The sequence below is a fragment of the Phalacrocorax aristotelis genome, chromosome 20 (genome assembly GCF_949628215.1).
Source record: "Phalacrocorax aristotelis chromosome 20, bGulAri2.1, whole genome shotgun sequence".
Taxonomy (NCBI): domain Eukaryota; kingdom Metazoa; phylum Chordata; class Aves; order Suliformes; family Phalacrocoracidae; genus Phalacrocorax; species Phalacrocorax aristotelis.
In genome coordinates, this window is record NC_134295.1 from 3,622,037 (window position 1) to 3,635,244 (window position 13,208).

The window sequence follows — 13,208 nt, forward strand, 5'->3', positions numbered from 1 at the left end:
GCCATTGGACTGCCGCGCTGTCGATCAGCGAGCACCGCCCGACGGCAGGGAGCGGGGGTGGGCCTCGGGGGAGCCTCGGTCGGGGACGCGGGACGCGGTTGGGGACGGTCGCGGTGCCCCGCGGGGACCGCGGGCGGACGCGCCGGGGGGGGGGCTCGGAGCCGCCGGGCGGGGCTGGGGATGCCCGGTACCGCTTCCCACTCCCCCCACCCGGGCCGTCCCGCCCGGCGGCCGAAGCCCCCAGTGTGTGTCACCCCACCCCACCCCACCCCACGGCGCCACTCGTGTCCCGGCCGGTCGGGGGAAGCCGCGGGGTGGTGCCGCCAGCCGCCGCCAGGGGGCAACACGACGCCATCCTCCTCCTCGGCGGCGGCAGCGGCCCCTTTAAGGCAGGCGGCGGCCGGAAGTGCTGGCGGCCGAGGCCGCGGCGGCTACTGCGCATGCTCCCTCCTGCCCGGCCCGTTTCCCCCCCCTTCCAGCCCCCGCGCTCGGCCGCTCGGCGACGGTAAGGGCCGGCGGGCGCCGCGCTACGGCGGCCGGCAGGGGACAGGCGGCTTCGCGGCGCGGGGCGGCGGGGCGGGGCGCGAGGGGGCCCGGCCCGGCCCGGCCCGGCCCGCCGGGGAGGGGAGGGGGCGCCCCAGCGCGCGCCGCCGTACGTGCCGCCGCCGCGAGGGCGGACGTCGCGCGCCGCGGGGGGGGAAGGCGGGGGGGGGGGGGGGAGGCCGCGCCGCTGCGTCCGCCCGCGGGGGGGGGAGGGTAGGGGAAGGCCACGCCCCTCCCCCGGGCAGCCCCGCCCCGCCACCGTGCGCTGCATGGGGGGCCCCGCGCTTCACCCCCCCCGCCCCTGACCTTGGAGGGAGCTGTGTGTGCTGACCTCTGACCCCTCGCCTCGGTGACCCCCGCCCTCCGGGGTGACCCCTGCCCGCTGGTGGGGAGGGCCCCCGGGGCCTCCCATCGGCCTAGCGAGGGCCGGCGGCCCCCCCCCGGGGCTGGGGGACCCCCCCGGGCAGCAGCCCGTCGCCCGCGGGGTGTCCCCGGTTCCCCCCCGGGCCGCAGGTCCCGAGGGAGCAGTGGCCGGCGCGGGGCGGGGGGGGACACGCAGCCCCGGGCCGGGGTCCGGGAGCCCACGGAGGGGTCAGACGTGGCCGTGCCGGGAGGCCCGGTGACCCGTGTGGGGCGCACGTCCCCTGCCCCAGCGGTGTCCGGGCCCCTCCTGCCACAAGTCCTTTCCCAGGAGCTTTGAGGCCCCGAGGAGTGACCCCGACCCACGCAGGGCTCAGCTCCGGCCCCACGGTGCTGCTTGATGACCCCCTGCTCGGACCCTCCCGGGGCACCGAGCCTCCGCCGCCATGAGCACCGGCTTCGCTGTGCGGTGGCAAGGGTCGGCACCCAGGCGCATCCCCCCATAGCAAGGGACCAGGGCGTCCCACAGGTGGCTGGAAGAGGGAGAAGCTCCGTCTTGGAAGCCTTCTCACGCCTTGCCAAAACCCATCGCTGGGTTTGCCAGGGAAAGCCGCTGGCCGCCACCGGCTCGGGAAGTCACGAGTGGGGGGATCTGCCCTGTCGGTGTTGTGTCCTCGGGTGAGACATTCCCGGCCGTTGTGACCGAGAGGGGAGAAATCCTCGTGCGTGTCAACAGGCGCTCAACGTCTCGTTCTGGTGGTGAATCTAAAACGCCTGGTTCCCTTCGGAGCCGGGGCTTTGCTCTGCGGGCCCTGCGGTCGCCGCTAGCCCGGCCTTCGCTGCGGCGGGACTGGGCGATCATGCTTGCAGACGGCTGCCGGCCCCTCTCCCTGCACGGGCAGCGGTGCGGCCGCGCTACAGACCTGCCTCTGCTTTGCCCTCTGCAGCACCGCGGCACCCCGCCACCGCCGGGCTTCATGTGAGAGATGGCGAATGCCGAAGTGAGCGTCCCTGTGGGTGATGTGGTGGTTGTACCAAGTGACGGAAACGAAGGGGAGAACCCGGAGGATACCAAAACCCAAGTGATTTTGCAGCTCCAGCCGGTGCAGCAAGGGTGAGTCGGACGGTACCGGCGTGTCTGGGAGGTGTGGGGCGGGATGGGGGGGGGCATCCCTGTGGATTTTTGTGGCGTGGGGACCGAGCGCCACTGCGTTTTCCAGGTCCGTGTCGGTTTTGTGCCACGCACGGTAAAGAGAAAAACAATGCAAAAAAGCTTTTGTGCGTATCACCGTCACGGGGCCTCCGAGGACCGGAATTGTCCTGCGGAGACGTGGCCGCCGCGATGCTGTCGGTGCAGATCGCGGCAGCCCAGCCGCTGGCTGTGGCAGCGGGGCGGCAACGAGGTGGTCGCGGGTGGTCACCGCATCCTCCCGGTCTCCCTCCTCAGCCCCAGGGTGGGTTTTTGCAACACTGCAGCGGCTGTGCGCGGTGGTCCGTGCCCAGATCCGCATGCGCCTCCGTGCCAGCTTTCCCCTAAAATAATCCTCCTCTAAAATACCGCGATGTTGGAGGGAATTTTGTGGTACCCACAGCAGCTGCTGCAGAGAAGTGGCTGCCACCAGGCACTTCATCTTATCTCTCGATCAATCGGGGCATAAATATACCGGCTCCGGTTTGGTAATATTCGCAGAGCAGGGAGGCTCTAGGCCTGACAGCCACCCTCCCCTGCGCGATCGCTGGCGCTGCAGTGTCACACAGGGCTGGAAGGGAAATCCTGGGGCATTGAGCTCTGCTTCCTGTTGTCGTGGGTAACTGCCTGTAGCAGAAGCTGGAGACGGCACAGCGAAGCGCACTGCAGAGCTGCTTCAGCGGTGCTGGCGACGGGGAGGGTGCGATGACGGGGCTGGGAACGGCTCTGCGCGTTTCAGTCCTTGGGATTATGATCGTATGTTGTATGTGCCAAAAAAATGCCTGTGTTTGAAACTGCATCAAACAAAATCCACATCCCCTGATGACAGGCGAGAAAGAAACAAACTGAATTTTTAATGCCGTGCTGTGAATCTTAATTTGCCGTGATTTATGTAGTTTGTTTATGGATGGCCGCTTTCACAACAGGATTTACCAAGAGGGCTCCGAGGCCAGCACCGCCGTAGTGGCCGTCGAAACCCACACCATCCACAAGCTAGAAGAAGGGATCGGTGAGTTCCCGCTTGGTGTGGGCAGAATCCCCTCCTCTGCAGGGCTGAGCTGGTGTCTCCGGTTCGCTGGGCTTCCTTCTGGCTCTGCCCCTGCAGATGCTGTTTCCCAGGCAAGGATGTGGGTGCAGGGTCTGGGCATACTCTGGAATAAGAGTCTGCTGTTACTGCTTGGTCTCAAAGTCCTGGAACTGAGATCCTGGCTCTCCTGCAATGAATGGTAAGGGCTCCCCCGGGGTCCAGGGGAGCCGAGATTTCACCCTGGTCTTGGTGTGCAGACACCAGCAGGCAGGAGCGATGGTTATGAGGATGGCGGTTGTGTCCACAGTTGTGTCCGCGCTGGCTGAAGCATCAGGCTCAGGTTGCTGGTTCTTTGCTGAACGAACAGCCTGATGTTTTGGGTTGGATGTTCAGAAGAACCAAGCAGGTTGGCTCCAAGCGTTCCCTGCCATCGCGAGAAGTATGTGGGAGAAGTCTCCTGTCGTTAGGTGCTGTCACTAGATCTTGGCTAGTGTTCTGCTTCCTGGGTGGGTGTGGGTCTCTTGGCAGTATTAGCAGAAACTCTGTGTGTGAAGAGAATATATTATCAGCAAATATCTGATATCACTGCTAAAGAGATACCAGAGCTCCAGGAAATCTGGTAGATATCTGTGCTTCAAATTTTAAACCATTTTGTTTCCACAAAGATTCGTCTCCTTGACACCCCCGCCCCTTACAGATGCGTTGGATTTCTGATCTCACGTTGTCCTGATAGACGAGCTTCACTTTTAGTGTTGCTATATCAAAAAGCAGGTGCCAGTTGCTATTAGAGCTCATGAGTGGAGAAGACTTAAGAGAGGACAGATCCTGAACTGGGATCAGCCCTTCTTTTGGTTTCCTGAGCGTCGGTCTCTCAATGTGTGAGCTTTCAGCTCGTGCCTCGTGGGGTTTGAACTTCTTGAGTGGGAAGTTTCATTTTCACCCGTTCCTCCCTCAGACCCCAGCACCATTGAAACGAACGAGGAGATCGAGATCGCCTATCCCATCACCTGCGGGGAGAGCAAAGCCATTCTGCTCTGGAAGAAGTTCGTCTGTCCGGGAATTAATGTTAAGTGTGTGAAGGTAAGGGGGTTTTCACAGCCGATTCCTTCTCTGCTCTCGGGGTCTGGTACTTGACCTCCACTTTTTGTGTTTGATCCGAGCCTTGTCCCAGAGCCGAGTGACTTTGCCTTTGCAGCATGCTGGGTTCTTCTGCTAGAATTGTTTCTAGCATGGAGAGAAGCAGGGGAGGAGGGGGTTAAGGAGGGAGGGCCTATCACCCACCTTATATTTCAGTGCTGTTCCCGATTACTGTTTAAAGCAGAGCCATATTTGGCACTTGACGAGGGACGTGGCATTGAAGGCAAGCAGGGGATGCGTACTGAGCTCTGCCAGAGCTTTTCTTCCTTGTCTCTTTCCCTTGGCATCCCGATGCTCTGCTCCTGTCACTTCCTTGGTGAGCAGGCTGTACTGAGAAGAGAAATCTTGCTGTTACCTTTTTGCACTTGAGAGTGTGCTAACATAGGAGCTGCAGCGCTGAGGCTGAGTCCCCGCGTGCCGCTGCGGTGAGAGCGCTCTGTTGCTGACCCTCAGCGGGCGCTCTCTCAGTCACCAGCGCAGGACAGAACAGGTGCCCGAGTGAATACCTGTGTCAGTTAAGGTGTTGCTCAGCTATTTGCTGTAAAAGGAGTCTCCCAAAATGATCTCCAAGGTGACTGTACGTGTTCGCGGGAGCTCAGGCCTCGTACAAAAGCCCTCGGGGCTGTTCTTGGCTAGGCTGTGTGGTTCGAATGCCGATGGCTGGCAGGTCACCCTGCAAACATATCCGTTCTGGAGTTATAAACATTGCTGTGCCAAGGGGATCAGAGCTGGTAGCGATCTGAGAAGCGGCTCCTGTTTCTGGGTAGAAGAGTGGGCTTAGGATGAGCTGTGGACTGGCTGTGTTGTATGTCCCAATACAGTCTCCTGAAGCGATGTTACCCTGTTTGCTGAGCCTTTGTTAATCTCATTGTCAGTTCAATGACCAACTGATCAGCCCGAAGCATTTTGTTCACCTGGCTGGGAAGTCTACCCTAAAGGACTGGAAGAGAGCCATTCGCCTCGGAGGAATCATGCTGAGGTATTTGACTCGCCTGCCACTGTGTCCAGCTTCAGGGCTTCATCACTGCAGCAGCAGGATCCCGAGCAGGCGTTTTGTCTGCTTTGCAGTCCCCGGGAGATCTCTTGGAGGCTCACGTTACCTGGCCAGCAACCTGCAGCACCTCTGGGGCAGAGATCCTGGCCCCGTGGTCTGAGGAGCAGGATTCCTCATCCTGTGCAGAAGTGGCCTCGCCTGCGGGACCTGGTACTTGGTGGGGGTGGAACAGGACTGAAGCCCTGTGTGTGAAGCTGGGGGATGGCTTGTATTTGCCATTTGAAAGCCCTGCAGGAGATGTTTTGTGTGCAGAGTGGCACTGGGTCTCCCTTTTGCTGTCCTTCCCATGGCTGTAGCATTCCTATGTGGAAATACTCCGTTTTGTCTCCAGGCTGAGATTTGAGCTGAGCCTGGTTCTCTCCCCACTCCCTGCACAGGAAGATGATGGACTCGGGGCAAATCGACTTCTACCAGCATGACAAAGTTTGCACCAACACCTGTCGAAGCACCAAATTTGATCTCCTGATCAGCAGCGCCAGAGCACCAGTGCCGGGGCAGCAGAGCGTGGTGCAAACTCCTACGTCAGCTGACGGTAGGAAACCAGTTAGCAGTATCACGGGAAATTCCCTCTGACGCTCTTCTTCCCTGCGCTGATCAATTCAGGTTGATTTCAAACACACACACTTTACACCTTCTCCCCAGGCGCAGCAGGGCAGTCCCACTGTTTAGGAGACTGCTCAGGTTTCTGGGAAGGAAAAGGCTCCTTGTGTTCGCTCAGAGAGGTCTTGGCACCATCTGTCAGGGGGCTCTGCTCTAATGGGAGGGCTGGAGAGCAGCCAGAATTAAGCAGTGATGAGAGGCACCCTTGGGAGCCAGGAGGCTCACCTTGAAGAGATCCCTGTTCCGGGGTCACCACGTGAGCAGACATCTGAGAGAGCTCGTACAGCATTCAGAGTCATAGACTCTCCTGATGTCTTTCCTGTTTGAGGGTCTCTTACAAAGGCCTGAGATAGGCTGATACTCAGGAATGAATCTAGGCATGCTGACCTCCTCCAGAGCAGCCTGCTCCACATCACCTGGATATCCGTGAACGGGTGTGATGGCTGGACAGGATCGGATTATCTTTCCAACCTCAAATGCTCAGCGAGTCCTGTGCTTCAGAGCAGAGTGATCTCCTTGCTGAGGTTAAGGGGGAAGGAGAAGGCTACTCGCATCATTCAGCTGGGCGCGTTACATTTCTCCTAGGCCCTGGGTGGGTGGGATGGCAGAGTAGTCCATAGGCTAAGGAGAATCTCCTGGAAAGCACCATGGCCACACATTGGCTTAGTCCCAAATTTGATCCAGAAATTTAGGATAGAGTCAGATCCGTTTCCCTTCTATAAACCAGCTTGGACCCTGATGCTGTCATTTCCTGAGAGATTAGGGCATCTCTAGGCGATGCAAGGGGAGAAGGGTGGCTGGGCTGAGGCTTATTTGTTCCCTGCTTTATTCTGATCCCTTTCTACCTCTTTTATGCCAGGACTCCAGTTTCCCTTCTGGAGGGTATGTGGTTTTCCCTGCAGAAGCCCCAGAGCCTTTCACAATCATGGTTCCAATGAGGAGCAGCAATATTTGCTTTTAGCTAATTTGGCTGAAAGAAGCCAGGCAAAACCAACCTGACCACGAGAGTGAAAAAAAGCCTGGGGAGGGGTGAGGGGGGTGGAAAGCAAAGCAGGGATTCAGGGCTGGCGCTCTGGGTGCCGCAGAGAGTGCTGACGTTGCCTCTCTGGCAGGGAGCATCACCCAGATTGCGCTGTCGGAGGAGAGCATGGAGGAGGGGATCGAGTGGAACTCGGCTCTGACGGCTGCCGTCACCATGGCCACTGAGGAAGGCATGAAAAAGGACACGGATGAGATCTCGGGTAAGCTCAGGCTAGTTATTGGGTGCTTTCTCCCCCTCTCCTCCCCGGTACATTCTGGAGACTGAAATCCTGAAAATAAGGAGGGTTTAGGCAATGACAGAGCTGTCCCCAGCCCCTCGGCTATCCCAGCACTCCCCCGGCGTGCAGCATCCCTGCCAAACAGAGCGCCTCACCGCAGCAGGCACAGTGAGACGTCAGCCCTGGCCTTGTGGCCAACAGATGATCCCCCAGATCAGTTGCTACTAGTTACAGCGAGGGCTTTTTTTTGTTAGTTTTTTGTTCTAAGGATGTAAACGTCTGCCAGCCTGGAGCTAGACTGAAACCATCAGGGAGCAGTGTCTTGTTAGTCCCCTGTGTTAGTACCCTGTCAGCTCTCTTGGCTGCGTCTCTCTGGCTGCGGTGCGTTGCATTCCCTCTTAGGATCAGTACGGAAGCTTAAGCAGAATTTCCTCAAAGATTTTAAGCTCTTCATTGTGCAAAGATGTGTAATGTTGCCTCAGAAATCATGGTGCTGCTTGAAAACACGTTCCTGATTTGCTGTCTGGGTCTGTTTTGCTTTTGGGTTTGGGGTTTTTTGCGTGTCATATCCACCCCAATGGCCAAATTAGAAGTCGTCTTGCAAAGTTAACGCTTGCCTGAAGGGTTTAAGGAAGCCTTGTGGGAAAAATACTTGTACATGTTGACTTCTTTTTTCCCCCCTCCTCGCGCCAGAGGACACGCTGATGTTCTGGAAAGGAATTGCTGATGTGGGGCTGATGGAAGAGGTTGTGTGCAACATCCAGAAGGAGATAGAAGAAGTCCTAAGAGGCGTCCAGCAGAGGTTGGGTCAGTCTCCCTTCCAGATGACAGGTAAGTTGTGAGCCACAGCCTCTGGCTCTGCGGTGGGGAAGGATGCTCAGAAGGGCAGCTGCAGGCAAAAAAAAACCCAACACAACAAGGGTCCATCCCCACCTTTTAAACCCGTTGAGTCAGGGTGGTGAGCAAGTTACCACTCATTAGCGGAGCTGTGGGAGCTGAGTCTGGGTGTGGTCTCAGCCTGCCTAGCTGCAAAGTGCGTTCGCTTACACCACAGTGGGCACAAGGACACATCATGACACCCTGTTCCCTGAGCAAAATGAGCCCAGCAGCTTGCTGAGACCATTGGGCGACCGTCCTCAGCTCCCGGCCCTCAGGAAAGCCTGCCCAGATTCACTTCTTGGACCAGAGTTACTCAAACGCTTTTGTCCGTGACAGTACAGGCTTAAACAGGTCCTGCCCCCACACTTCTCTTTCTGTCTTCACTTGCACCAGAAAACCTGTTTTTGGGGCTGAACCAGATGCGGGAACTGATCTGGGTTAAAAATAACTCCCCTCCCCTCTTCAGGTTATTTTTAACTTGGATCAGTTCCTTTAATCCAGTTCAGCACATGCCCCCATGAGCACAGGCTTTGAGAGCACCTCTTGTTGATGCTCTTGCTGAGCGAACATCCATGTAGCCACAAACTTCATTTTACCCAGGACTTCTGGGGGTTTTTTATTTTCTAATTTAGCTTTGGGCTGGTGGATCTTTGTGTCTGGTAGGTGGCAGCTTTTGGAAGCTGTAAGTGATTGAAGTCAGTGGATTATAATAGAAATTTTGCACAGCTTTCAGTGGAGCTGGCATGTTAATGACACTGTCAGCAGCATGGGGTGATGATTTGTAGGTGGAGAGCTCGTTTGTATCTCTGATTGCAAATAATGCTTTCATTTGCAGCAATTTTGAGCTGCTTGGGTGACACGTCTCTGTTTCATTTTCTTTATCATGTGAATGGGATTATTTAGTCCTTGGATGTCAGAAGGATGAGGGAGCTGGGTCTGCCCTTGTCAGCCAGCCCTCGTGAAAAAACAGTTTTGCAAAAAGCAGCAGAAAAACTTTTGTGTGATACGAGCATCTTTTGAGTGCCTGACAGAGTCCCACATGTGGGACGAGGCACTCGTCCTCATGCACTTTCCTTGCAGATGCTGCAGTCTTGAACAACGTCGCCCACACATTTGGCCTAATGGACACAGTCAAGAAAGTTCTGGACAACAGGAAAAACCAGACAGAGCAAGGAGAGGAACAATTTCTTTACACACTGGCAGGTACAGGCAGCGCCTATTAAGGCTCCTCATCCTGTTGTTGCTCTTGGGAACTGATGTGACTTCGCTTCGACATGCGAACCGTATTTGGGTTATTGTTCAATACACGCTGCCCCAAAACAAATGCATCCCAATCCCTTTCCATCCTAGGGCTTGAGTGGAATTTCCCCTCTCCCTTGCCTCGCAGTGAGCAGTCACTTGGGGCATTCGACAGCCCCAAGTCTGTGCCCTTTGCTGCAGCCGGGGTGCTGGAGGTGCAAGTCTGATTCCATCAGCGTTAGGAAATAGGTGCTGCTAGCTAAGGGCTCTGCGGCAGCCATCTGAGCTGCAGGCGGTGCCATGCTATGCCCAAGCTAATAAGCTTCTCCGTGTACGAGGTGTGGAGTTGTTTGCTTGTCTTGGCGTGGAGATACCAGGTTCTTGCACGGCTTCCCCTGAGCTGAAGCCAATAACCTGACCTGGATTCCCCAGAGGCGCTTGCTGGATGCGTTTCCCGCCTCACTGTGTCCTGTAGGACCTGCTCTTCTCTGGGATGTCCTAGTCCCCTACTGCCCTGGATAAATGAGATTGCTGTGCTGCTTCTGGTTTCCAGTGCTGACACAGACAAGGGTCGAGGGAGATGTCTCACTGCCCCAGGCAGTCCTGCTCCCTGTCCCCAGTACAGGTGCTCAGCGCCTGGGGAGGGGACCCAGCCAAGCTGGAGGCGGTTCCTACTGCCTGGGGGGGTTTGTCCACTCTCCCTTGTAGGTGGGTCTAGCTTGGGGAGCAGAAATGCCCATCTCCTTATCAGCAGGAGCAGCCAACTGGCGTAGAGCATTGCCGGTTCCTTATCCAGGCACTGACAGCCGGCCAAAGCAGGCTGAGCAGGTGCAGAACATTGACCAGGTCTGTGTGGGTGGCAGGAGAAGCAGGCCTTTTCCTTCAGTGCGGTTTGATCTTGAGTGAAACGCTAAGATCATGCTCGACAGGGTGGTTAGGAGACCTCCTGTCACAAACACGGGTGTAATTGTGGAGCCCGCGAGTCCCCAGGAGCTCCTGCAGTGTGCTGGCCCCAGCCCAACGTGCTGCTTAGCCATTCTCTTTGCAGACCTGGAGCGGCAGCTGGAAGAGCAGAAGAAACTTGCCAAGGACCAGAAGGCGAAGTCCCAAACCATCCAGAACGTGGTGCTGATGCCTGTCAGCGCTCCCAAGCCCCCCAAGAGACCCCGCCTGCAGCGCCCAGCCTCTGCCACCGTCCTCAGCCCCTCCACCCCCATCCAGCAGCCTCAGTTCACGGTCATCTCACCCATCGCTATCGCACCCGTCGGACAACAGTTCTCTGTGGGCAACATCCCGGTGGCAACCATTAGCCAAGGCTCCAGCCCGGTGACTGTTCATACCTTGCCGTCTGGGTCCCAGCTCTTCCGATACGCCACCGTGGTGTCCTCCTCCAAGACCAGCTCCTCCGACACGGTCACCCTCCACCCGTCCTCCAGCCTGGCGCTGCTGAGCTCGGCAGCCATGCAGGACAGCGGAGCCCTGGCGAACGTGGCGGCCGTGGTCAACCCCGTGGAACTGGTGGCCATGGAGTCTGGCCTCACTTCCACCATCCAGGCCGTGGAAGGCACCTCGGACGACGGGCAGACCATCATAGAGATCGACCCGGCGCCGGATCCCGAAGCGGACACGGACGAGTCGGAGGGCAAAGCTGTGATCCTGGAGACGGAGCTGAGGACTGAGGAGAAAGTGGTGGGAGATGTGGAGGATCATCAGCACCAGGTCCATAACGTGGAGATTGTGGTCTTGGAGGACTAGTGGGGAAGGCAAGCATCAGTTTGGGGAAGAGTTGGGAATGTGTTTTATTTTGGGCTTTTTTGTTGAGCATCTTTGCCAGCCACCCATTTGTTTCCATGGATATTTTCATTGTACTGTATATTATATATATATAATTTTTTTTTTTTTTTTTAAACAAAAAAGCTGGAGAAAGACGTGAGACCTGGAAAAGGCTCCGTCTCCGTGGAGCACTGAACAATACTGCCTGTTTGCAGAGTCAAGGAGAGACTGGATCTCTGCTGAACAGCCCAACCGGGAGGAACTGGACAAGGGCTCCCGGTGCCGAGAGCGCGCCGCGGCCCAGCTGCGCACATGGTGCTTCTGCTCCGGGCCTGTCCTGGCCCCGATTATTTTATTTGAGAGAGACATTAACCGGTGGCTGGAGCGTTGATGTGACTGTGGGAAGGGATGATGGCTTTGAGGTGGAAAAGGTACCTCATTTGTATTTTTATTTTCCCTGAGGGAAGGGAATTCTGTCGGACTCTTCACTGTCACCTCAACTGGGATTTTTTTATTATTATTCTTGCTTTGGGGAAGACGACAGTTACCCTGCCTTTACTGTCCATATTCCCCTCCTTCACACAAATTGTTTTTATATCTCTATATTTTTTTGTATTTGTTTGCTCTCCCTTCCCTTGTCCAGATTTCCCACCTGCAAAGCCCTGGACCTACTCTCACCGGTCTCGGGGTCCCTGTATCCCAATCCCACCTCTTCCCATGGCACTTTTCCCCCATCCCTTTCCCCGCCTGGCCAGGCTTGGTGCTGCAAACGCCGCTTGGAGACTCCAAGATCACTTCAACCTTTTGCATAAAGGCAAAAAATATCAACTCGAGCTTAAAACCACAACCTCCCCCTTCGCTGCTCGGCGCTGCAGGGACCTTTTGGGGTGTACAAAGCATGTCGTGCTGTTGCTTTCCGGGAGAGCTGGACTCCGGATCGGGGCAGCTTCTGTTTACACTGTGTGCTGGGGCTGCTCCGTGCTTGTTGCTACTTGTTTGGTGGTTTTATTTTTGTATTTTTCTTCTTTCTTCCTATAATCTCTTGGCAGGATTAGAACTGGCACATTGCTGAAGTAATATGCGCCCTGCTGTTTTCCCTCGTTCCCTCTTTTTTTTTGTTTTGTTTTCAGTGGCCGGGGTCCTGTTGGGCTCCGCTGCGGTGGGAAGATGGAAGGAGGGAAGCGCCGGGTGCTGTTAGAGCTGCGGAGGTTTGGGAGGGCTGGGAGGTGGGGACCTGCTTGGCTAGAAATATTAAGCAAAATGACAGCAAAGGAAACACACCTGGGGAGGAGGAAGTAAAATGTGTTTGGCTATTTTTTTGCATTAAAAGGAAAAATCAAACCACACTCGAATGGTTTATTCATGGGTAGGTGAATGGCTGCAGCTCTGTTGCCTCAGAGGCAGGATGGGCAGGGCCACTGCCCACAGCCTCTGAGGGGTGGTTGCTGCTGCTCCAACCCCGACCTGGGTGGGGATGCATTTCATGAAGTGTTTCACTGGCTTTCGGACGCAGCCGGAGCCGTGGAGCAGAGCTGCGTTGTGGTGGGAGCCTGGAGCACATGGTACCCACCTTGCGGAGGTGTTGGGGGCCAGCTGTGGGGACCAGGTCCCGTGGATTTTGGATCAGGGACCCACCTCCTTCCACACCCAGCAGCCTGTACGCTGTCCCCCTCTGCCCTGCCCCATGCAGGCAGCCCCTTGGGGGAGGGATGGGGTCCTTTTGGGGGACACCTCCCCCCTCCCCAAATCCAGGTTTACAGCTGTCCCCCACTCTTTGTCTGGGCAGGCTGCGCTTCCCCCCACACCTACCTCTGGCCCCTCGGGTGTTGGGGTTGGCACCCAGGGACCCCCTTTACTGGGGGGGGGCTCCCAGAGGGCTGCTGTGGCCCGTGGTCCCCCCCACCCTGGGGTGGTGGGCTTGGGGCAGTGCCCTGAGCACAGGGGGATCTGGTATTACACTGGATGTAAATTATGGGAGGGTGGGAGCTGCAGGCGGGCCTCAGATTTACCATTTTGTGCTGGAAAAAAGCGTCTGAGCAGCAGGGGTGCCTGGCCCTTTAAGAGGCCCACACACGCACGCCGCGCCCGGCCGAGAGGGGGCGCTCACCGCCCCGGTCCTCCGCCGGCCCGGCATGCACCGCGCGCCCT

General features: G+C 57.2%; 1 protein-coding gene across 2 annotated transcripts; it reads left to right on the forward strand.

Moving 5' to 3' along the window:
- Nucleotides 1-93: 93 nt before the first annotated feature.
- On the forward strand, nucleotides 94-11,191 carry GMEB1 (glucocorticoid modulatory element binding protein 1). 2 transcript variants are annotated; one of them, XM_075115101.1, is made up of 10 exons: nucleotides 94-505; nucleotides 1,851-2,017; nucleotides 3,019-3,101; nucleotides 4,075-4,199; nucleotides 5,132-5,235; nucleotides 5,688-5,842; nucleotides 7,023-7,151; nucleotides 7,863-8,000; nucleotides 9,129-9,251; nucleotides 10,336-11,191. In XM_075115101.1, exons 2-10 carry the CDS (start codon nucleotides 1,890-1,892, stop codon nucleotides 11,040-11,042), a joined length of 1,692 nt encoding a protein of 563 aa, XP_074971202.1. In that variant the 5' UTR covers nucleotides 94-505; nucleotides 1,851-1,889; the 3' UTR covers nucleotides 11,043-11,191. The 2 variants fall into 2 exon arrangements, with proteins under 2 accessions (XP_074971202.1, XP_074971203.1); XM_075115102.1 differs by lacking the exons at nucleotides 94-505; nucleotides 1,851-2,017; nucleotides 3,019-3,101 and adding an exon at nucleotides 3,197-3,318.
- Nucleotides 11,192-13,208: the final 2,017 nt, after the last annotated feature.

Bases quoted from the DNA above. Each gene is read 5' to 3' on its own strand.
- GMEB1 (XM_075115101.1), top strand. From the start codon at position 1,890: ATGGCGAATGCCGAAGTGAGCGTCCCTGTGGGTGATGTGGTGGTTGTA. The intron at 5,843-7,022 runs GTAGGAAACCAG...CCTCTCTGGCAG, and splicing joins AACTCCTACGTCAGCTGACG to GGAGCATCACCCAGATTGCG. The intron at 8,001-9,128 runs GTAAGTTGTGAG...CTTTCCTTGCAG, and splicing joins GTCTCCCTTCCAGATGACAG to ATGCTGCAGTCTTGAACAAC.